The sequence below is a fragment of the Protomyctophum bolini genome (genome assembly GCF_963924005.1).
Source record: "Protomyctophum bolini genome assembly, chromosome: 16".
Classification (NCBI taxonomy): domain Eukaryota; kingdom Metazoa; phylum Chordata; class Actinopteri; order Myctophiformes; family Myctophidae; genus Protomyctophum; species Protomyctophum bolini.
In genome coordinates this window covers 32,523,039-32,547,645 of record NC_137877.1, presented here as the reverse complement: position 1 = coordinate 32,547,645, position 24,607 = coordinate 32,523,039, and the positions used below count along the sequence as shown (strand labels likewise).

At 41.4% G+C, this 24,607-nt stretch overlaps 1 protein-coding gene across 2 annotated transcripts in view; it reads left to right on the top strand.

The window, feature by feature from the left end:
- Positions 1-24,607, top strand: part of LOC308331132 (glypican-6-like) — a gene marked incomplete at its 3' end in the record, with an annotated part of 133,095 nt that overhangs the window by 67,404 nt on the left and 41,084 nt on the right. For both annotated transcript variants that reach the window (XM_080786324.1, XM_080786323.1), the window contains 2 exons: positions 10,582-10,712; positions 11,428-11,571. In XM_080786324.1, the coding sequence (XP_080642450.1) occupies positions 10,582-10,712; positions 11,428-11,571 (275 nt within the window). The remainder of the gene's footprint in view (positions 1-10,581; positions 10,713-11,427; positions 11,572-24,607) is intronic.

Here is a 24,607-nt window from a genome sequence, read left to right as displayed (position 1 = left end):
AGTGATAAATTAACACTTGCGTATACTATACGGGTCCATTTATTTGAATTACACTTACAAACCAGATTTCTCAGTGTATTCATGTTGAGCTCAGTTATCGTATCATGCTTCCAGTGAAAAAGCAATAGCGACCGAGGAGAAAGATTGATTTATGCTTAGGTGATTTGCTGCACTGAGGGGGTGATTTTCAGCTTTTATCATTAACACAAATGCGTATTGTTTTTGAAAACTATCAAAGCAGACCTGCCTATCTATATACCGGTATGCAAATCCATTACCTGAGAGATGGTTAATGTCGTTTTTTTCCCCATAGCTTGTATTGATGTAATTAAAAATAGAATAAATCATGGATTAGTCTACGTGGGTTCCACTGAGTAGCCAGTCACTAATCCGTGTGCTCCCACTGGAGGATAAATCCTTGCTGACCTCTCACTATTCTGCACATAAAAAACAAGAATCCCTCAGTATATAAATTATAGAAACAGGTGGCGTGTGTCAATCTTTTCACGCCATATTTTATATTCATTCTGTATAATATGTATGACAGGGTTCTGAAGTGAATATAGAAAATAATTGGCATTAGATTTCTACATTAAACATGACAGAAAGAAAGAAAGAAAGAAAGAAAGAAAGAAAGAAAGAAAGAAAGAAAGAAAAAGGTCTTGTACTTAATGTTGTGTAAAATCGCCTGAGATTAGAAGTGAGATTAGGTTTTGATTAGATGAATTATGTGAAGCATAGAGCCACTGATGAACAGCTGTCAGTCTGCTCCTTGGCACCTGCACGCTCCGTAGCGAACATAATGAATCCTCACATTCCATCTCCCCTGAGGTTTAACCACATTAAAGCTTCTGCATAAATCAGGCCTGGACTTTTTTGAGGTGGACATTTAAACTGTGTTTACTCCTCTTTAAGATGTTCAAAAGCTTCTGTGGTTGGAAAACAACAACAACACACACACACACACACAGACACACAAACATCCACATTCCTTTTCTTGAAGAATGTTCAGAGGTGTGCTGTTTTTAAACATTTTGATGATGTTATTTATCAGTCTGTCGCCGTGAATTGATGTCTCCATCCGCTCATGTCGGGTGAACATCAGTCACATGCTGTGGTGATGAATATTGTCCTCTGTAGTTTTATACCTCATGTGTCATTATAGTTTTCTGTGAGTGTGGTGACAGCCAGTTGACACCAGTGATAGAAACCTTTTTTCCCTCCTACTCCCAGTCAGTGCCTACAGAGAGACTACAGTAGCTATTGGCCTCAAGTCATGAAGTCATAATAAAGTCATAGAGTAAAGTAGAGCAGTGGGGGAAAGTAATTAAGTCTGTTTACTCTAAAAGTACTGTACTACTGTATATGCAGGTACTTGTACTTGAATTGATTATTTCACTTTACTCTACAACTATTTGTACTCTTATTTGATGCATTACCATTCCTTACTTTGCAGTTTGCAATTAATATTATGAATATAATCACCAAATAAATTAAATTAAATGTATTATTATAGATTAAGTTCAAATCAAACTATATACTGTACTGTAGATGGGCTGAGTTAAAAAATAAGTCCCTCCATATTATAACATAATATCAATATTCTCAAATGGGCCATGGATACTTTTAGTTTTTGGTACTTTCGTAGCAGAGTATTTCTGTGGTATTTATCCTTTTACAAAATATTGGAGAACTTCTTCCCCTGCTCAAGCAGAGTGAACTGGACGATGGCGCTGTAGTTTGATCCGTCGTCGTGTTGCATCGCTGTTGTTGCCGAATGTTGTTGTTTCCCTCTCTAGAGGGACGTGTCACCACATTGGAAGTGATCTGCATCGATTCTATCTGCTCATTTCTTTTTAATTAGGTGATTTGTTTCACTGGGTAACCAGAGCTAGCCACAACCTCACAGTTTATGAAAACTCTAGCCAGCAACATATCCTCTCCTTTGTGAAAATGTCCTCATGAATAAAATATAGACGGGGTGAAAAAAATCAAACAGCCTTCGAATACACCATGAGGGGGACTGCCCGTGGCTGGAAATTAGACCTCACAACTGGGCCAATATATTTCCTCCTCTGCAAGGACACTAAGGGGACCGGAGATGTTGATCTCGTTCATTAATTTCGTGCTTTTACATTGTTTAAACATGGATATTATTAATTGCTTCTTACGCTTTTGACGCCAAGCCAGCTAATGGAGCCCCTCAGGAGGTGCTCGCTGTGCATTTACTATAGCCTATTCTATTAAGCCTCGCCTGTCTTTGTCTTTCAAACAGAGGATTCTACACATTGATGTCTTGCACAGCTTGATATATAACTTTGACTGCCATGGATCTCGGAGAGAGTTCTCTCTTCAGAAATGTGGCCTTGAGCCAGTAATGATCAGATGAGAATATAAGCCCTCTAAATAAAAGATAGTAACATCTGATATGATATCTGGCATGCTTTTTCTCCCCCATACTCCGTAGCCTGCCTTGCCTGTACTCTATCCACTTGAACCCCAGCATCCCTTTTCTGGGGCTAAAGTTCAGTGAAAATAGCAGATTTTCAAACTCACGTGTTGTGAAATGCATCACATTGTGAGCTTACAGATCGGCTATTTTTGGTGAACGTATTTAGTGTATTGCGAAAACGGGAGTGTGTGTGTGTGTGTGTGTGTCATTTATTTTCTATCATACCCTATTTCAGGTGAGATATCCCATCCTCATCTCTGATTTCTCAGTACGATTATAAGTGAGCCTCCGTGCTGCGTGCGTCGTGACTCGTGCATCGGCAGGTTGTTAGTCACTGCATTCATTCTGAAGAAAGAAAATAGACACAAACGCTGGCCGGCGGTCTGATGATGAATCAAACTAATAATACAACTCTGTGATTGTGCAATCACATCGGAGAGCTTGAGATCTTGGTTGCGACAGAGTTACACAGAACCAGGCAAGCTGCCGTCGGTTTCTCTCTGTTAGGAGATGGGATCTGAACCATACCAGCTTAGCCTAGTGATTCATATACATATATTACATATATATATTACATATATTACATATATTCACATGTAGCTGATCTACAAGCTCACGCATTGTGAGCTTGTAGATCGGTTATTTTCACTACGTGACACCGCCGTATGACAAGGTATAAATCAGGCTTTATTTATCATCATATTGGCCAAGATATTCCTAAAACAGCCCAGGGCCTCTCTGCGATGCTATACAGAAACAAAATTAATACATCATATCAACCTATTTGCGGCGTGTTGCACATATCCTATTAGTGTCTGAATTTCTCTCTTTCTTGTGTCAAAATGTCTACCCACAGGGGATAAAAGTCTTTGAGAAGGGGTGACTTAACACAACCCTCTCTAAAACCCATTTCACCCACACCTCTGCTGGACCCTTAGCTAAATGGATTTATAATGGCTGTTTGCTCTACCTAATCTTTGTTGCCCGTATCACAACACATGGACACAAGGTTAGCCAAATACAAATAAGTAATCTTATGTCCTTTGTGATGTGACCACCTCTGATACAACTCTGAGGAAGTCATTAATGCTCCCAACAGTATGGTGTCGGGTGAATGGTCAGGGTATGTTAGGAGGAACACCTGATTTAATGAGCCTGGCACTGCTAGAATACACTCCAAACACATTAGGATTTATTCCCTATGGCAGAGGCGAAGACCTGGTTTACACACTGCTCCGGGCAGCGCACCCCCCCGCGCCTCTGCCTCCCAGTTCTTCTGCGTGTATAGTATCAGAATCAAACACACACACTCGCGCGCACGCGAGAGAGTTTTGGTATGGAATGAACATAATATAATAAAGGCCTGCATCGCTTTGCCACACACTGAATTATGGAAAGGGTCGCTGGCTCCCATTTGTAGAGGAGAGATCTATACATTTTCAAATTATATTGTTATTATGCTTAAATTATCGCTTTGGCAAAAATGCTGAATAAAGTAGGCTACTGTATGTACATATAACTATAGAGGCATTAATAACTACAGACATTAATATAGTCTACCGCATATGTATGTACAATTATATAGCCTAAATTAAACAAACAAGCTTGATTGACATTTTGTAAATATGTCAATACAAAAACTGGATGAAACCAGAAAAGCACTAAGGCTTCTTTACATCAGGTATAAAGTAAAACCAAAACGTGACAACCGTATGGAAAAAGGGGCAGAAGAACTGGGAGGCGGAGGTGTGGGGGGGGTGCGCTGCCTGGAGCAGTGTGGTAACCAGGTCTTCGCACCTCTGAGCCCCAGGGTGACGATAGGTAGTTGTCTCCACCCCTAATCGCTTGCATAATCACTCCCCCACTAGTAACCACTCCCCCCACTATATTAGCTGTCAACTGCATAGCATAGTTGAGTGGACACTTACTCACAAGTAGGCAGTGGTGGGAATTGGGAAAAGTACTGAAGTTAAAGTATCAATACTACAATATAGGACTGATGTTGTTTAGTGTATGTTTTATAATAGGGGGGGCACCGCGAAAAATACTGCCTAGGGCACCAAATTGCTCAGGGCCGGCACTGCCCTATGGACCATAGGTGCAGCCTGCAATCCATGCCTTTCCCCAATCTGTCTACAGTAGTCTGGTGTTTAAGTTGGAACATTGTGTGCTCTTACTTGCATAGCAATGCAACAGTGAGTGAAAATAATGCCCCCCCCCTTTTTATGGGCAATGGCATCTGTAGCAACATTAATTCCCATTTAGTTTTATAGTTCCTTACTAGGCTAATCACTCATGGTTACACAAAGATGTGGTTGAGTGGATCTCATTAGAGATTCTCTCTTCCCACCTGTGTAATTATGGATGTAAAAAGAGAGGGATTTGGTTGGGGGAATAACTGAGAAATTGTTCTATCGGCTGTGCCTACGAGCGGTGAAGCTAATCATTGTTCTGAGCTGCTCAGCTGTTGAGACTGTCCAGATCACATCTGGGTTTTGTGGTGGTGATGTGATAAAAACATGTGGCTTTTACAAGGAAGAGAAAAACATGATGTTGACCTAGAGGAAGGACCAACATATTTGTGGACAAAATAGTTGAAATACCCCTGTCAGTACGCATTATAGACACAGAAGGAGAAAAAAAAGAAAAGAAAAGAAAAATGTAAAAAGATAAAAAAGAAAGAAACTAAATTCCATGACATCCCCATTCCCCAATGCTATTAGTAATGGGATCTGCTTTAGAATGGCTCATTATTGAATTATGCTTTGCCTCATTAGCAGTACGACAGTGTCTGCACTCTCCCATTATATGTTGTTGACAGTTATGCCTACTGTACTCTGCTATCTGTCCAATTCAGGCAGTGATAATGGAAATATACATACAGTATAGAGATTATTGGTGTATTATGTTTTTGTTAAAACATGCTTTAATCAAGTTAGGACTTCATGAAGCACAAAACAGATTTTCTTACCTACTGTAGATTAATCTACAGTTAAAAAAAAGTATCATGTTAAAAAGTGGTATTTACACACACACACACACACACACACACACACACACACACACACACACACACACACACACACACACACACACACACACACACACACACATACACATTCACAAAATAGCTAACTTTTAGCCATCTTTTTTTTTCTTTTCTTTTGTTTCATAAATCTCGTCTGTGTGTTTGACTAAAACCTCCACTTGAGCTGGATGTTTTTTCTTTTCTTTTCCGAACAATGGACATTTTGGAGTTAGGTTGCTTCTTCCAGACAGCAGAGATATAATGAGAGAGAGCATTATTTTAATACATTATAGTTCAATATGTGTGGCCATGTAGAAAATCCTACCCATGTTTCCCCAGCATTAACATCAGATTAAAAGGAACAGCTATAACCAGTCAACAATGACTGGCTATGTTGCTATTAAGCTCTTAATACTTTACACATATTTATAAAACCCACAGATAGACTTAATCACTTTCACCAACGTTGATTAGACACAAAAAAGCATTTTAAAGATAGATTATAGTTTATGCCCGACAACAACAATATTTTTCTTGCTGGTTTAAAGGACCACTTTTCAACCTATCTTCATATTATTGGTCATGATAATGTTCATGATATTATACCACAATTTTTTCCTACTCAGCCTGTGTCTTAAAGGAGGGCTGTGGGCAGTTCAGACTGCATGCTTCTTCTTTTCCTGAAAAGTTGCAATGTGAAAATGGATGCCATCGTTCTCACGATAATAAAAATGTAAATATATATATATTTTAAAATCTTGTTTAAAAAAAAAACCTGCCTAACGATGATGTCGGGTTTCTGAACTGCCCACAGCCCTATGACACACAAAAAAATGTGTTTTATTAAGTTGAAAAGTGGTGAAGTGGTCCTTTAATGGATCTTAGAAAATGTCCTCGAATATGGCTTGTTTGCAAGTATTTATACAGTCAAAGCAAGCTCTTTCTGATCTCAGTATTGAACAGAGAATGCTACTGCATGGCTGCATGACTGCCCCTAACAAGTCTCTGGAGGTTGCTGTTGAGAATGTACAATATCACTGGCCTTACTGTGAGTCTGTGACTGGAGAATTTTCATTGGCCAGACACTGGTCTTTTGGAAATGGAAGGGAAATTACCATTTTACTAAAGCTTTTAAAGTTTGGCAGGAAATGTAATTCCTGCCAATATGAGGGTGTCATCTTTATGTGTTTTCTTTTATTGCTATGAATATTTCAAAAGAACAGTTAAAGCATCGTTTGTCACCGTACATACGGTGTGTTTGTGTGTGTGTGTGTGTGTGTGTGTGTGTGTGTGTGTGTGTGTGTGGTCGTGCGTGCGGGTGGGCGTGCAGGTGTGTGGGAGTGTGTACGTACGTGCTTACTGTACACGTGTTCAAGGACTTTTCTAGTAGACAAATTGTGTCCGAGGGACAATATGCTTTTTTCCTGCCATTCTTGCAGCATTTCATATAGCACCATTAGTTGGTTGAGTGAACCACAGATGAGCTATGCTTTACAGAACCCAAATTACACAAGAGCCATTTTTCATCCCGTGGATCTCTTCAGAGGCAAAGAGCCATAGATGGGCTTTTCACTCTCCTTATTTGTCCTTGTCTGATGGAGGTTGCCGCCGGCTGACATAGCCTGAATTTAAGTGGGCATCAATCTCGATAAAGAGGCAGAACACAGAGCAATATTTGCTCCTCCAAATGTTTTGGGTGTGCCTTTCATCAAGGCAATGTAAATGAGTTGGCTATTACACATAATTAAGTAATACGACTTAAACGTTAAACAATATAATCGTTTTGTAAGGTGCACAGTGTTCATTTGACTTATTTTACTGTGCCACTGAACATGTCACATGAAGCATGGGCAAGATTAGCCAGTTATTGTCTGCAGACCCTGCTCATCTCTGAATAGAACAAGATCTGTGTATTTGCATAGCTGTGTCGTGATGATAACCAGATTCCCTCCCCGTTTGTTTTGGACAGTGGCCTATCTCTGCACTGCAAAAGTGATGCGGGGAGAATTTGGCTCCTCGTAGCAGCCTTGCCACAGTGGACTGGACTCTTCATGCACTCTTCATAAATGAGAGTCATTAATTCTCCATGTAGGTAGAGTTGCCATATGTAGCACATGGGCTGCTGTTCCTCAGAGAGAGAACTGCCCTGCCCTGACTTGACCCAATCAGCAATGCCACCCCCCATCCACGCCTTCAATTTTCTTGTTCCTGCTCTCTCGCTTTCTTTCTATGTCTCTATCCAATCCACCCCCCACCTCTCTCTCTCTCTCTCTCTCTCTCTCTCTCTCTCTCTCTCTGTTTCTCTCAGTGTGTACTAAGGCAGAGTTTCAGAGTCCTCGGTTTTCTTGAGTCTATCTGATAAATAGAAGTCACCCATTGTTTGGGAATGATTGCCATCATCCTTGATGCTAGAGGCAGTACTCTGTTCTCTTCAGAGATACGAGCGGTTCCCAGTTCGTTGCCATGACCTGAATTTAGAATTTTCAGCATTTGCACTTGACAGACTCATGTTTGATTGTGATTATATATTTGTGGCTTTTTCGAAATGGGTCGGCCAACCTGAGGCAGGTTGCATGCATTTACATCATAATCAGACCGAACAGCTGTTTGGCATAATCAAAGTTGTAATATTCTCTAAAAACAAAAGGAAGAAGGTGACAGCATTCTGCACTTTTATTGTTTATGTGTATGTCTCTTGACACGCATATGCAACATGCTGTGCAGTGTACAGCCTTTCTGTAATTCCTTTTAGCCAATGGTGAACCTTCAAATTACTATTCAATGGATAGCATTCCTTTCTCCGTTAACTATGCAGTTAAATCCTTAAGCTGCTTTCAGACTTGAATATATAATTAGCCTCGGTTCGTCCCGTTTGTACCGCGCCAGGTCGCGTCGTGCCGTTCACACAACTTCTCGTCTTTGCATTGACTTTGTATGTCATCGCGCCGCTCTAACCATCCAAGTCCGAACGCACCTTTGGTGATAATTTATCCAGAATGTACAAATGTTACAAAGTGTTTTTTTTGTTGTTTGTTTATTTCATTGATACCAAATTAATCTGTGAAATTGTGCAAGCTTGTCACGTTGCAAGCTGTTTTCTCTGCATGTTCACTCCAGAAGTTTTGTAACTATACTTGTAATGGCAGTGGTGTGATGAACCAGTGCTGTACAAAACTTTTTTTTCTTTCTTTTTTGGGGGGGGCCCCTAACCTATTAACCATTCTGTGTGTGAAAATGTGAACGCAGGCGTTATAGGCTATACGCTCAGCCCCAAGTGTAAACAAACAGAAGTGCTCTTCAAAGACTAGGCCTTCGACGTAATTGGAAAGGAAATGGAGGCAGAGCTGAGCTAATGTTTCTCAGCTCTTTCCTCTTAACATTAGCGAAGCTGAACTCCCAAGAGACATACAGTAGGCCTGGGCCAAATCTGCTATCAAAGAGGTGCAAATGTAATTTAGCTTTTGGAAATATTACCGTATCATTCCCTTTAGAGTTGTTGTTTTTTTTGTTTTTTTTAGCCATTATTATCAGTTCTCAGTGTTGTTGGATATAGCACCATTTAGATCTACTCTCCCTGGACATAATATATATTATCAGGTGGATGCACTGTATCTGTGATATCAATCTTTGCTCCTCATACAATGAAGGGTTTTAGGGAGCGCCGCCAAGCCAAAAGACCTGAGTAACAATGGGAACAAGCCACTTGAATTTTGGTACGGACTGAGTGCTTAAATGGCCCCCATAAATGTTGGAGCAAGCATGGAAAATGTGATCATATTAGTAGCCAGTGTTTCTGTGGTCTCAAAATGACAGGATGGCCTTATTCAGCCGAGAGGTAATTGTGGAGTCATTATGACGGACCACCACTGAGGTACTGTCCTGGGAGGTCTCCTGACAGAGGAACTCCTTCAGCCTAAAACAGGACTGTTGTCCAGACCCGGGACATCCTCCATAGTGAGTTAGTGCAGGGGGAGCTGTCCAGTGCCTCCCCCGGTGACACACCACTCAAACTCTACACCGGCATTACAGACAGTAACATTAACATGAGCTGTTCTCAAGGGTGGAGAGCACAGTGTCATTGTCTCGTGGCTAATGAGTGAGCTCAGCTCCCGCTCAACTGATTTAATATGGCGTGAAAAATGGCATTCCACTACACAGTATGCAAATACACGTTTTGAGACACATTTTCTGTAAAACGTTTCAGGGTTGCAGGGACATTGATTGGACGTGATGGGGACAGGGCGGCCGTTCAGAGATGCTAATGCAAAGTGTCTCTTGTGTTCAGACAAGGCCTTATGGTTTCTGTCCACACAGGGATATTAATGAGCCGTTGACCTCACTGCATCCATGGCCCGCAGTGCATGTAAATATGACCTCGAAATGCTTAGCTTTCAAAAATCCCATTAGATCAATGACTCATCAGCAGGATTCACTTTATTCACGTTAACTAAATTTTGTCCACTCGATTGAGTTGATCTACATAAAAATGTAATTTAGCCCCCAGAAGCATCCATGCCTTGTAAGTAGGTGTTGCTGTGATGAAACAGAATAAGTCATTGACATGGCTGTGTAAATACTGGTGTGACACAATAGTTTGGCGCTCCTAAAACTGTGTACTGTGTTCGTGTGACTGATGGTGAAAAGTAATAGTATAATGTGTTGGTCTGTTGTATTTGAGCAAATTATCATTCACTGGCTAGAGAGAAATGTCGCCCCACACTTATTTTTCTAATGATTTACTCCCATTGATTATTCTTTAGATTAATCGATTAATCTTTTTTTCTTTTACAGTGTGACGCAAAAATAGCGTTTACGACGAATTTTTCAATTTTTGATCATTTTAGCCTATAATCAGTGTGACGTTCCCAAAATAGGGAAGCCAGGTTGACAGTGTTTGCCGGTTGCAGCCCTATTGTACTTTATACGGCCCATTCGTGTTACTTGATTGTTCAAATCCATTTTTTTATAATCGATTAGCTCGATTTCATTATCTGTTGCACCCCTACCACACTTTCTTCTGTGTTTCGTTGACTGAATGTGTATTTTTTTTGTTCCCTTTCTCATAAACTACTCTTTCTCTTCCTTGCCTCTGTTGTGACAGATGCCATGTTGCTGGTGGCACAGCGACTGGAGGGACCGTTCAACATCGAATCGGTCATGGAGCCCATTGATGTCAAGATTTCAGAGGCCATCATGAATATGCAAGATAACAGTGCTCAGGTCTCCTACAGGGTACGTTGAATATCTTTATCCCTCGGGGAAACAAAAACATGTGCAATGGGTTGTTGATGCCAAATAAAACTCCCACTAAACTACAGAGTAACAAACTTTAAGTGGGTAGCCCACCATAAGTTATATGGCAGTTTCACATTCTTACACGTATGCTTTCCAAAACAACTCCTCTGCGTCTTAGGTGTATAGTCCAATACATTCTAATTATGTCCAAGTTTAGGTCTTTGTATTTGAATTACATGTTTCATTTTGGTCAGATAATCTTAGTTCTACTAACAGTAGTTAATGTGTTTCCTGTGTTTTACTGCATTTTCCTTTACCCACAAAATTGTAGTCACAGCAAGACAAAAAAAATTAGGTGGTTGTGAAGAAATGTTTCTGCCTACACAACGTTGGATGCCAGTTCTCGTTCAAGGCTAACTGCTCTGTTGGTTTCCTCATGGAACAGATGCAGTTTTGTTTATCCTGCAACCATGTGGTGTATTCCTACAAAATCCTGTAAATACTTAACTCCATCTTTTATAACGTTGGTCATGGTCATGTTGGAGACCCGTTTGATAAATGTGACTTACTGCAGAGCAACGTCATGCTGGTAATCTGGGGTGAATGACCCACAAGGCCTTAACTAAACATCGTGTTTTCCCTATTTTCCGCGATATAATTCTAGCTCTTCAAGCAGTCTGAAGGTTGGGTGCCCATCTCTGTATAATTGCAGGTTTTTCAAGGTTGTGGTCAGCCAAAACCCGCAGGAATGAGCAGGTCTGCCCGCGGTGTTTCGGATGTGTTCAACGCCCGCTTCAGACCGTACAGCCCAGAGGAGCGGCCTACCACTGCAGCTGGCACAAGCCTCGACAGACTGGTAAGGAAGGAGACAGACAGAGCCAGGCTTCTGTTTGCAGGCGGGACGCTGCTTCACTGTAAACATCATTTGTCTTTGTGACTTGACACTGTTGATTAAAGCTGGTGATTCGCCATCGTAAGCCCCTGGCGCCGGAAATTAATTCTTTGTACTTGTCCTCCATTCAGGCCCCTCTATTGATCTGTGTTTGTTAACGAATCAACAACCTAACCCCAAGAGGGCAGAGGAAGGTGCGGCACACTAAAGTCTGTGTCCTGTGTCCTTCTCGTCTCTATGTACTTTGCAAATAGAGAAAAAGAGGACATGAATAGAATTTGTGAGATTGACCAAATCAATTGTTCGCGGAAAAGCAAACCTTTGCTTTCTATCAGATCGGTTGTATGTTTGCTGGATTGGATCTTTGTTACATGGATTTCCATCTCAAAACAACCTTGAAGCCTAAAATGCTGCATCAGGGTAAAGGTTAACATGGAGCTGACAGTCCAATTCAGCTGAGAGACAGTTCTCATCATGGATTACCTTTACAGCAACGTTACCCTTCCAGTCTCACCTCTAGTCCTTCTCAAATTGGCTCCTTTAAATTATCCCTCAGTTATGTGGGACAATTTTTCTCAGAGCACAAAAACCAAGAAAAAACGGAAGGCGTTAAAGATTATTTTGAGCAAATTCTCCTTTAAAATGACCAAATTTAACAAATTTTACTCTTTGTGAAAAGAGTACAAAAGTCACAAAGTGTTTTGCTCCACAATGAGTGTTCAAACTATCCTTCCTAGAATTCATACATCTTTTGTTGAGGTTAATAATAATTCACTTGGTTGGTGAATAATACAATGAAAATAATCACTTCTAATTATGATTTCCCACAACTGCATTTTTTACATTTCTTTTATATCCGATATTGTAATTGCCTTTCCTGTATGTGCAAGTCCGTTATGTCTCTTTCCACCTCGTCTTAGTGCTTAATTAAATCCTTATTTTCCTGCTTTTATGCTGCAAACCAGAGGATTGTCTGGAATGAGATGCATCACAGCGTAAGCTCCACAATTTCATATTTGTCTGTTATTGCGACTGCAGGTCTCATTTTCTATGGAATTGTGCATTTCCCATCAGTGTGTTGTTTGTTTGGTTGGTTGGTTGGTCACCCCAGACATGATCACATATGGTCTTGCTTCGTGACATCACGTGACATCATCCTGATATGTTGATCCTTCCCCATCCATCCTTCCTCTTCGATGTCTCCCTTTTGACTGATACTTGTCCATTTAAACTCTAGACGGGCACTAATAACCCAAAGTTATTTATGCAGCCATGCCTGGCAGCCGGCGAACAGTAGAATTCTCAATAGGCCCGATAATAATGCCCGGCCCTACCTGGGCCCTCATCAAACCCTGTACACTCAAGACATTGCCACCCTTAGATCTCCATATATGGAGCTGTTCTGACATTCCATATGTTGATCTGACCTCATCAAACCCTGTACACACAAGGCACACAAGGCCAGTACAGAATTAATTCCATATGTTGATCTGACCCCCCATGCCAAGGCGCCAGCACTCGCCTAGCAGTCTGCTGTCACCCAGGCGGATATGTTGATCTGACCCCCCATTCCAATGCTGAGCGCTCGCCCAGCAATCCGCTGTCACCCAGGCGGATGCATGCACGCAACCTCGCCCGAGGTCGCTTCTCACCCTCAGGTGTCTTACTGGTTCTGTTATTCTTGTAACCTATTGCACTCTTCACTGTCATAAGATATGTTCTCATGACAGCCTCTCATACTCTAAGATTTATTTTTAAAGTAAATGCCATGACATCCTGGACTTGATGGACATGTCAGGGCATGGTCGCGCACTGTGCATTTCCAATGAAAAACGATTTCAAATAGCCTTTTTAATAATGCATTAGCTGTTATTGCCGCACGTGTTTCTTCTTTGATTTTAATGAGGCATTATTCCGTGATTTACATGTGGCTGCGTCTTCAACATGGTTTGTTTCTTGATCTTTCTGGGCTTTATTGTTGCCTCAAAGTGATGGCTGTTGAACGCAGCGTTTAACAGTCAAGTTGCTAACACCGCAGGGAGAGTGTGAAGCATGTGCCGCAATGTCCTCGGCTCGGGAAGGCTTCTCCCGGGAGATCCGACACATACTTTTCCTCACCCACTATATCTATTCTAGACACATCAGAGTCCAAGACCCCCATTGCCTTAGCTAATAGAGTCAACTCCTCAAGGAAGCCAACCAATCAGCAGGTGACCTGCTCCATAAGAGCTAGCCGAGACGGGTGCCGCGACAAGTAGGGGGGCCGGTGTCACAGCTAGCATCTGCTCCACAATGCTCATGAATAATAACGAGCAATTAAACCTGGTTCATTCTTATATACAGGTATATGTGTCCTGTGCTGAAAATAGCAGATCTACAAGCTCACGGGTCGCACTGTGACATATTATAAATTTGGCATTAGCCTGCTTGGAGAATATGTCAACATGGAGCTTATTTTGGTCATTTTGGCAGTGTAGAGGGCTCCATTATCAACATCCATGCACCTTGGGAGGACAGCTCAGCATGTGCTGGTCCATACAGTATCCACACAATGAACCAGTCACTATGACATTAGCACATTGTGCTAGAAGAGGAACATAAATGATTGGCTTTTTCTTTCTATCTATCTATCTATCTATCTATCTATCTATCTATCTATCTATCTATCTATCTATCTATCTATCTATCTATCTATCTATCTATCTATCTATCTATCTATCTATCTATCTATCTATCTATCTATCTATCATCCATCCATCTATCCATCCATCCATCCATCAGTTTGAACCATTATGTATTATGTATTGGACCGTGAGAGAGACCGTTCTTCAGTACCTATGACATTAATAATTGCATCTTGCCAGTGGGCGTGTTGATCTTACAATGAGGTGTGGTCTGGCATTGCTTACACACAGAGAAGAGTGCACTGCTGATAGAATGCAATTTTCCTCTGCAGCAAAGCGCATCTCCTCCAACATTATTGCTAAATCCATCATTTAAATAACAATGCACTATGATGAAGGTGCAACAAACTCTTAAAAGGAATGGGAGACTATACTCTGATTGGTCTAATTTATGTTACATACAAATCAGTGCGTTCTGCATGCGACCTGTACCATAAATAGGGGATAGGGCCCTTAAAGTTTTAAACCTTGAGATTAAAGTTAATTATAAATATTTGAGTTATATAATCACTTTGTACAAACACTTGGACCTTAGTCCTGAACTTGTTTATCTGTCTTAAGGCCTTTTCAGACGGGAAGCCACTGACGCGCCTTGGTAATTCATTGTCAATGAGAGGCGGCCGATTATTCTGGACGCACAGAGAAGTTGGTCCCGTGAAATTGATGTGCGCGCGCTCGTCTGTGCATGCGCCCGCGGGCGACTGGACCTGTATTGTGGGGAGCCTTTCTCTCACAATACGCGTCCCGCACCCCTCCTGAGCAGACACGTCACTGATGCAGGCGAGAACGCCCTGTCTGAAACGCCCTTTATAGCTCTACTGTATACAGTACTATTAGAATCATGGAGCCTACGTCTCCAGAAATTGTATTAGTTATTTATCCTCTGCAGTGTTACAGATAAAAAATATGTCATGGCCTTTTGTGTTGAAAATACTTTTATTTTCCAGAGAGATCGCTAGAAATGTTTTATTGCCCATTTTATTAGTTTAAAAGGTTGTTTATGTCGTACTCTGAAGCACAGTTTATGGACACATATTAAATGACCATAGTAATATGTGGCAACAGAAAGGTGCTCAGACACTATTACCTACAGTACTATAACAGCGTATTTCCAAAACATTCAATCATATCTTCAAATAATTGAAGAGCAAGGAAACATTGTGTAAAAGCCTTTTATTAACGTGGCAGCTCTGAATCAAGACAATAAAAACTCAAGCATTTTGACCTGAAGGGTGGGTGCGGTAGTTGTGGGTACTTTATGGCAACCATATTATGTTCTGCCAAGTGTTGCAAACCCAGTATTAACGGGGGACAGAATCAGTTAACATGATGAGTCATGAAAATGTCTAAAATAAAAAACTCAATTACGACCGTTGTCAGGAGTGGGTTGTTTAGTAAGTGTTGCACGGTGTTGTGTCACCTGCTCCAGATGAAGTGCGATGTTCTGTGAACATTCCTCGGTGAGGCAGACTACCTCCAGCTGCCAGCTGTTAAACAGGACGACGGTGTCATTCTCACCCCTGCAGCTCAGCCAGTTATCAGTGGCACCGCTGTGTGTGTCATCAGCAGGGAAGTCTGGATTCCCTGTGGGACATTGAGCTTAACCACTTAAGCCCTATTTTAATTTTCTTTTTGAAATTTGTCAAAGAATTGTGGAAGTTGTTTTCGAAGATACATGTTTTGTTGTTGTTGTTGTTGTTGGTTTACAACTTTATTAGTCCTATAAGGTATGGCATGCTCTACATAGAGAGTGTGACGGGACGCCATGGTTAAAGTGGTTACTTTATACTCCATTGTATGACGGTGTTGCTCGTGTCGCTTGGCGCTTGCTGACAAGAACCTATGCTTGTAGATCTGCTCTTGTCGACAAGGACAATGTCACACGTCTGTGTGTATAATTCAGTCTTTGCTCCCCAGCACTGTGCCGTCCCCCGCTCACTGTCCTCGTTTACATTCTGGCACATCATAATTACCCCACGACAGTGTGACAGGGTTCGCACTCGTGAAGGTTGGCAAAGCGTTAAACGTGTCCTTTGATTAGAACTTAGTGTCAGACTTTGCCCATCGAGTTTTCGACTCAAAGAGTTGAGCGAGGGATAGCGCTCATCTGCTGCCTTGCTTACGGGGAGGGGAGCCTGGAGCACTAAAGCCCACCTCCAGCTCAATGAGCCATGGCTGTATAATTGCCTGACATTCTGTCACAGCGCACACCCTGACTGCTCTGAGAGAAATGGAGATTTGAGTGTCCAAAGAGGGGATAAAGGCACGAGAGATTGCTAGACTCGGAGGGCATTATAGATGAGATGGGGGCTTTAATGTGACATTTGTAACAAGTTTCGTAGCAGTTTAGTTCTTTTTTTTTTAGTGCTGGGGAAGTGGGGGGTAGTTATTATCCATTTGGTTCTTATGGAATTCAGGGCGTGAGACAGTTTGACAGTTTACACTTCATCAAGCTATTAGTGTAAATAATGCATGTTATATTTGATCAAGATGCAATAATAGTTTTTCCTCAATAGGAATGTAATTTTGTGTTATTCAGTGTCTGATCTGATGTTTACTTTTGCTACTATTTTTACAGCAGCGTTAACTGCTATTATTATGGCGTGGAAGCCGTCTACAAGAGTCAAGTGTTTGTCTGTTCAGGGCTAATCTCACAAACCACTGGATAGATCAGCAATACATGTTTTGTACACGCCGCCACTGCCAGTGTGCCAAGGAAGTACCGGTACCCCTACTCAATTATTTTCACATAAAGCTTTATATATAGGCTATATATATTTATTTTTTATATTTACTTGTTCTATGCTTAGTCCACTCCTTTCTTCCCTCTACAAATCTTTGCAGCGAAAATAGCATCTAGCCCCTGTCTTGTTGTAACAGTAAATGTAGTAGCCTGGACATTTCTCCAGACCAATCGGTAATTTGTTGTATTGGTGCAATTACAGTAATACATTTCTTAAAGATTTTCGCAACTGGATACTCTGTGCCAATCTCCATACACTTGAAGAGTTGTGCTCTCTGACTTCATATACATACATTAAGTGGATATTCATGAATTGCACTGGCCTCGTTGTTTGTGTTCAGACTGATATCCTCACTCAATACGGCCTCATGGGCAATAGAAAAAATTGGATCGTCGATCCTCCCACGGCAGGTGTGTACAGACTACAGCTATTAAATACCATTTTAAAATGTTAAAAAATTGTTCAAAATACCCAGAGATGCCCAAAATAGGGATAGCAGGTTGTAAGTGGCTAATGAAAAGACAAGAAAACACGTGTCACATGTAGTAGAATGGGCGTGGTTTGTGATGCACTCAGAGCATTTGGGGAAAAACAGAAACGTTAAGAGGTGGAGAAAAGGTGCATAAAAGTATGTCAAAGGAACCCACCAAATGCATGTTTACACCCAGGATGTTACTGTGTGTGTGAGCAGCTACAATGGTTTGAGACACCCAGGATGTTACTGTGTGTGTGAGCAGCTACAATGGTTTGAGACACCCAGGATGTTACTGTGTGTGTGACCAGCTACAATGGTTTGAGACACTTGTCGGCGCTAATGGAACAATTGACCCATATACATTTGATTAATTATTTTTGTTTTTTGTTTTTAGCCATATGAACACAGTTCGAATGTTGAAGGTTTTTATTTCAACAGATAGTCATTTTAGGGTAATTAAATAGTTACAATTACATTGCAAAAATGTCTCTATTTTAAAGTTTCTTAGTGTATTTTGGGGGTGTAAACATTCCTCCATGGTGTGCATTGTTCTCCAGTTACACAGGGTGTAAGCACACTTGGGATTCCATGCGCGGCCAAAAGCCACTCGTGGCAGGCGTCTCTTCCTGGTTTTTAAGACAGCTGGTGGACTGAAATGCACTGACACGCAGCCAAGCACCGCCCATTAGTAGCAATGTGTTTCTGTGACGCAACAGTATAAACACAGCAACATCATTCTTGTTGATATGAGGTTGTATCTTGTAAATCAAGTATAAAGTGACTTTACCCGTCGTCCACTGATCAGTCAAGTCACTGTGGTAGTTTTGTGGTCTCCACACCACAGCTATGCATTCTGACATTATTGATAAGATTGTGTAGTAATCCATTTATTAATTGCAGTGTTGCACACAATGTGCTGTTTAGTTTAGCGCTGTGTTTTTTTTATTTTTTTTAATGTTTTTCTTTTTTGTGGCTTTCGCCTTTATTTTATATTTTTGAGTGGCGCAACCACTCCTACAACCAGCAATGTCCGTGTACGTACCTACCTGTGTACCTGTGTAGGTACCTGTGCACATGAGCCCGAGTATGTTACTGATTTATACCAGTAGGGGGCGCCAGAAACAGAGGGAGGGGTAGTGCTGTGTCTCTAATGAGAGAGAGAGAGAGAGAGAGAGAGAGAGAGAGGGGGGGGGGGGGGGGGGATTGCACCACTCAGTTCACACGTGTGTGATTTTTTTATAGAGAGACAGACAGTAGGCTGACAGGACATGGGGGAGAGAGATTGGTGAGTGACATGCAGTGAAGGCTGTCGGGATTGGGAGTCGAACCCGCGGCACACTGCCAGGCTCGGGTCCAGTCTGGCAGTGTGGTGGTGGTGATGATGATGATGATGATGATGATGATGAAAATGAAGAAAAATGCGTGTTGTCGCGGTCCCTGTCTGTCTCTTATATAATTGTAGTGTGTGTAGTGCAAAACCCTGTGTAATTCTTCTTCAAAAAAAAGTTTGGAAGGCTGTAACTTCACCACATGTTGGCACGGCTTATTCCAGGCATCACTTTATGGGTGAAAAGGTACCTTTGTACATAATAATAATAATAATAATAATGTAATATAATTGTAAGGCTTTTGTACATTATTTGCTATTTAAGATATTCATTATAATGGGGAAAGTGCAATGTTGTATAGGTCAAGTATGTAGTAGCCTAGGTTCAAGTAGGCCTACTGTGAAAATAGTTCATTATCATTATTAACAAAATAGTTCATTATCATCTCTTTTTATTTAGTTACTAGTTACTTGTAGCTTTCGATTATTATTACAAAACATACACTTACCACTTCAGTTCTATATTTCTATATTGCAGTATTGATACTTTAAGTAAACTTAAGTAATCAAAAATGTGGGTACTTTTCCCATCACTGCCTACTTGTAAGTAAGAGTTTAACATTTAAATGTAATGTGACCATGTCCCCCTTGTGTCTCAAACCACAGTATCCGGTCACACATACTGTATAATATTCTTTTGAAAAAATACAGAACTGACATGCACATTTATGGTATCACAAGCTTATTGTGTGATTCGTGGCCATGCACAATAGAACAGTCAAGTGAAACATCAGCATGTGGTTTAGTGAAGTAAAGTGCCAGGAAACGGCATTCCCAAAATCCTGACCCATGCATAATCCTGCTGCTGTCCATTGCCATTTTAAGCCACTAAAACATTCTTGTTTTGGGTACGGCTTAATGGAAATAAGTAGGCCTATCCACAGTTCCTTCTCTCAAAGTTGTTGTATTCATCCACTCTAGCCCGAGCCATGCTATTATGTAGATTCCACAAATTCTAGCATAATTGATACCTTCCCTAAGACCACATGAAAATAAACAGTCCAGAAACAGACAATGTTATTATTTGACCGAGAATTTTATAGAGTTTGGAATGAAGGGTGGAACTCGTGCATGTAAATGTGACAGCTGAAAATGGTATCCACTTGACAAATTCGGAGCATGACAGCAGTTATGAATCATCAGAAGATGGCCTTCAAGTGAATTATAAATTATTTGGTCCAAACTGGAAACTGTTTGTGTTGTTGTGCAAAACAAAATAAGATCACACACATTACACATGACATTTAATACAAATATGGAAGGATATAAATTCTGAATAACACCTTTATGAATTTCACAAGGAATTTAATGCTGCAATCCTCAACTCATTACAATGGATATAACGTTTTTTTAACCAATCTGTATAGTAGTACATCTGCACTGGTTGGGAGTGGTCTCCATACTCTGTCATTGAGACCCTGGTGTCGGGTAGAACGCCTACTATACTGTTTGACAAGTATTATTGCCTGAAGCTCATAAGCACAATATTTCTCCATGCCAAGCAGGGATTTCGTTGGGGATCTGTCTTGGAAGAGTGGAAGAAGTTTGCTTGCTTTCCCATGTGGGAGTCTGGGTTCAACCCTTAAAGAGGACTGTGTAGTCGTAACATTGGTTTGCATTGTGGTTACAAGCTGTGTGACTTCCTTTAAAAAACAAAAACAAGAATGACACTCGTATCATTATCTGCCAGGTGAAACAAGCTCTCTCCGTTGTACATCTGTCCTCTTTTTTCTTTTACGTTTTATTTGTCAGAACCTCGCAGCCGTTGCTTGCATTTGTTTCTTTTGTTGGTTCAATCACTGTGTTTTGTTATGGCTTTCCTGTAGCTCCAGACAGTTAGCTCATAACATTAGCCGCTGTTGTCAGTGGCGCGTGATTCAGTGGCTCCTCGCTGCAGCGTTGCAGTGTGGGTCCAGACTTCTGCGTTACGTCTTGTCAGGTCTTAGGAGGCAGCCAATAATGACTGGTTCGCTACTATGCGATTGGCCGGCGGCATTTCAGAGTATGGGGTCAGACTCAAATTGGCTTAGGGGCAGCCAATCATGACTAGGTCGCTATTATCCCATTCTGACCGGGCACCCATTTTGGTGTTGGCATCATGTTATGCTTTAGCTATTGAAAAATAGCAGATCTACAAGCTCATATCGCGCCACCGAGTGGCGCGATACGAGCTTGTAGGTCTGCTATTTTTGAAAAATTCAAAGAACGACTGACATTTTTAGAATCTGATCTCAGGTCAGAATGGGTTCATCAGACCAGTGTGTGTCCCGTGGAAACCTCGTTTGAATCTGATCTCAGGTCAGAATGGGTTATACAAAGAAAAACTCAAATCCCAGGTAGAAGTTTGTGACTTTGAATAACCTTTTCACACCTGTTTTATGCCTGAACACGTGTTTATAACTATTGGCTTCAATAATGCAATTATACAGTAGTCATACAATAGAACACAAAAGAGCAAATTATAATACACATAATCTTCACTGCTAATTGTGTAATCTCTGATATAGTAATCAAATGAAAGCAAAAACATTTGATTTTCTCAGAATTAAATTAACACTCTGATAGTGATTGTTACATAGCACATATTTCACACAAAAGGGACAGGAAATATTTCCCCAAACAACAGGAGGGACGTGATGGCTCTCAAACAGCTGTGTTTACTGCTGCAGAGCTGGTGAGCCTTTATTCCCCAGGATGTCACTTTGCCCTGCTTGCTTGGAAATGTGAACAGCTGTGGCATTGCACCACATGCAAATGCCCTGTACAGTAGCCGTGCATTTCACCATGGGTCCAGATCCGAAATGGTTTGCGGGCCTGTGATCTGGTTGTTCCCCTCATGACAAAGAGCACTAGTGTATTTTAATGAGCTTTGGTATGACGGCGAGGCTATTCGGTGATGGCACCTTGCGCACTTTTTTAACGCTTTATTTTTAGAAAGGTTTTTAACTACAGCATATGACCTTCACAACTCTGCAGCTATACTGTCCACATTCACAATATAATCACCACTGGTGTGTTCACTGTGAGACTGTTGACGAGGCAACTACAGCGTTCTTAAGTCAGGAGGCATGAATCATAGAACTTTGCTATAACTACAGTGGTGGAAAGTATTTAAGTACATTCTCTAGTACTGTACTTAGTACTTCATGACTGTATAAATGTTTTCGCCTTTATTTATTTTGTATAGAGGGTTAGGTATAGCCTACAGTAGGATGAGAGATGGGGGGTGACATGCAGTAAAGGCCATCGGGATCAGGAGTGGAGCCCGTGGCACACTGCCAGACTGGATTACCAGCCAAGGTGCCCAGACGGCTACGCAGGCCGCCCAGGCCTATATAAATGTTTTGATACTAAGTTTAGTTTATACAGTGCCTCTATTCCACTACATTGCAAAAGCATATAATGAGGATATACATACATACAAGATAAATTGCACTTTTGAGCTTCATACCGTACCACTTGTCAACCGACCACAGGATAGGGAGACAACGACTGCAGATTACTATGAAAACCTGCGAAACCTGTCAGTCCGTCATTCCGTCCGTCGTTCCATCCGTCACGCCTCCATATATGGCCGTCAGTCCTAGATCTATATGGAGCCGGCCAGCAACTCATCTGACCTCAAACCTTAATTAAACCCCTAGATCTCCATATATGGAGTTGTGCTGTTCTGACATTCCGTATGTTGATCCTTCCCCAACTGCACTACCTCTTTGATGTCTCCCTTTTGACTGATACCTGTCTATTTAAACTCTAGACGGGCCTGTTGACTGATACCTGTCTATTTAAACTCTAGACGGGCCTGTTGACTGATACCTGTCTATTTAAACTCTAGACGGGCCTGTTGACTGATACCTGTCTATTTAAACTCTAGACGGGCCTGTTGACTGATACCTGTCTATTTAAACTCTAGACGGGCCTAAAGTTATTAGTGCAGCCGCGCCCTGCAGCCGTCCAAAACTAGAGTTCTCAACAGGCCCGAAAATGAAGACCCGGCCCTACCTGGGCCCTCATCAAACCCTGTACACTCAAGACACTGCCCACGCTGCCACCCTTATCTCCATATATGGAACTGACCTGTTCTGACATTCCATATGTTGATCTGACCTCATCAAACCCTGTATACTCAAGACATGCTCCATATGTGGCCAGTACAGAATTCATTCCATATGTTGATCTGACTCCCCATGCCAAAGCGATAGCACTCGCCCAGCAGTCTGCCGTCACCCGGCGGATGCGTGCACGCGACCTCGCCCTTTAGGTCATCTTACTGGTACACAGTGTATATGCAGTAACCATATGCTATGGTCAAAATATTGTTTTATTCAGTAAAAGGTTATGGATTATAGCTTTAATGCAAGGCTTTTATAGTATTTCTACATTGTAGGCCTGAGTCCATGGGCCTATGGGGTCTTACTGCCTCAGGGCCTCCCCACCACCACCTCTAACACACAACTGCATGTTGGTGCAACAGCCAGAAGGCCCAGAACCAGCCTACGCATACATTGCATGTACGTATGTATGAACTGCCTGTCTATTCACATTCATAGGAAACCAATGTTCCAATATTCATAATTTATTAAAAAAATAATTATTAAAGGTTATGTAGATGGCATCTCGTGAAGGATTTACAAAACGCTGACAATATGCAGTAAGAATAGACAGGAAAACAAAACAACATTTGCATTCAATCAAGATCACATACGAACTCAGAGAAATCCAGTTTTGAGCTTTCACACACAATAGCAGAATGTCCATGACTCCATGTACGATGTGTTCTCACACAACTGTAAATAGTCTGTTTGATGTGGTGAGGTGTCTGGGTGGACGCACGCATTAGCTCATCTCACTTCATCACTGCATCATCCTCACATCTCCCTCACTTAACAGGAGGGAGATGTGAGGACGAAATGTGTTGATTTCCTTCCACAGAAAAAATAAAAACTAACAAAATATATAATAGTATGCTTAGAAATGTAACTGCTTGACAAACAAAATGCTATAAGGACTGTATAGTAAGACACACTGAGATATGATAAAACATACTTGAGTAGGCCTACAGTTAAAAAATATATCAAATTAGTATTTTGAGCAATAGTCAAATATTCTCAAAATTTAAAAAAGGATTAAATGATGAATGATTTATACGATGACACTGATTTGTCAAGCTTGCATCAGGTAGGGTGTTTTGGGGGCCTGGACTGCCTGGCCACCCTTTGTAATGAGGCGGGCTGTGGGAAAAGATGAAGCTCTAAGGCTGCGCACAGGCTCGTAAGGTTTCAACATACGGTATCTGACATAACTGGGAGCCTCGGTTCCATTTGGAGACGAGATATCGCTTTTTTGCAGAGGCCGGAATGAATAGAATTACAATAATCTAAACGTGAAGAAATAAAAGCATGAATTAGCAAGTCAAGTCAATTTCATTTATAAAGCACATTTAAAAACAACCAAAGCAGGTGCTTTGGTTGTGAAACATTTAACTATATTCCTTAACTGAAAGTAGCATGTTTGAACCATAAAGGTAGACTCCTCTTCCGGCTCTGGGGCGTGTGTTCTTGAGAGGGGGCAAAGATTTCCCAAGAGTCCTTGCAAAGCATAGCGGAAGCATGAGCGTAAGCGGGATGTTCGGGTCTGACAAGTCCCGGAAAAGATGCGCTGTGATTGGCCAGTAGTCACTTTAGTGGCAGCGTGGCGTATTTTTTAAGTG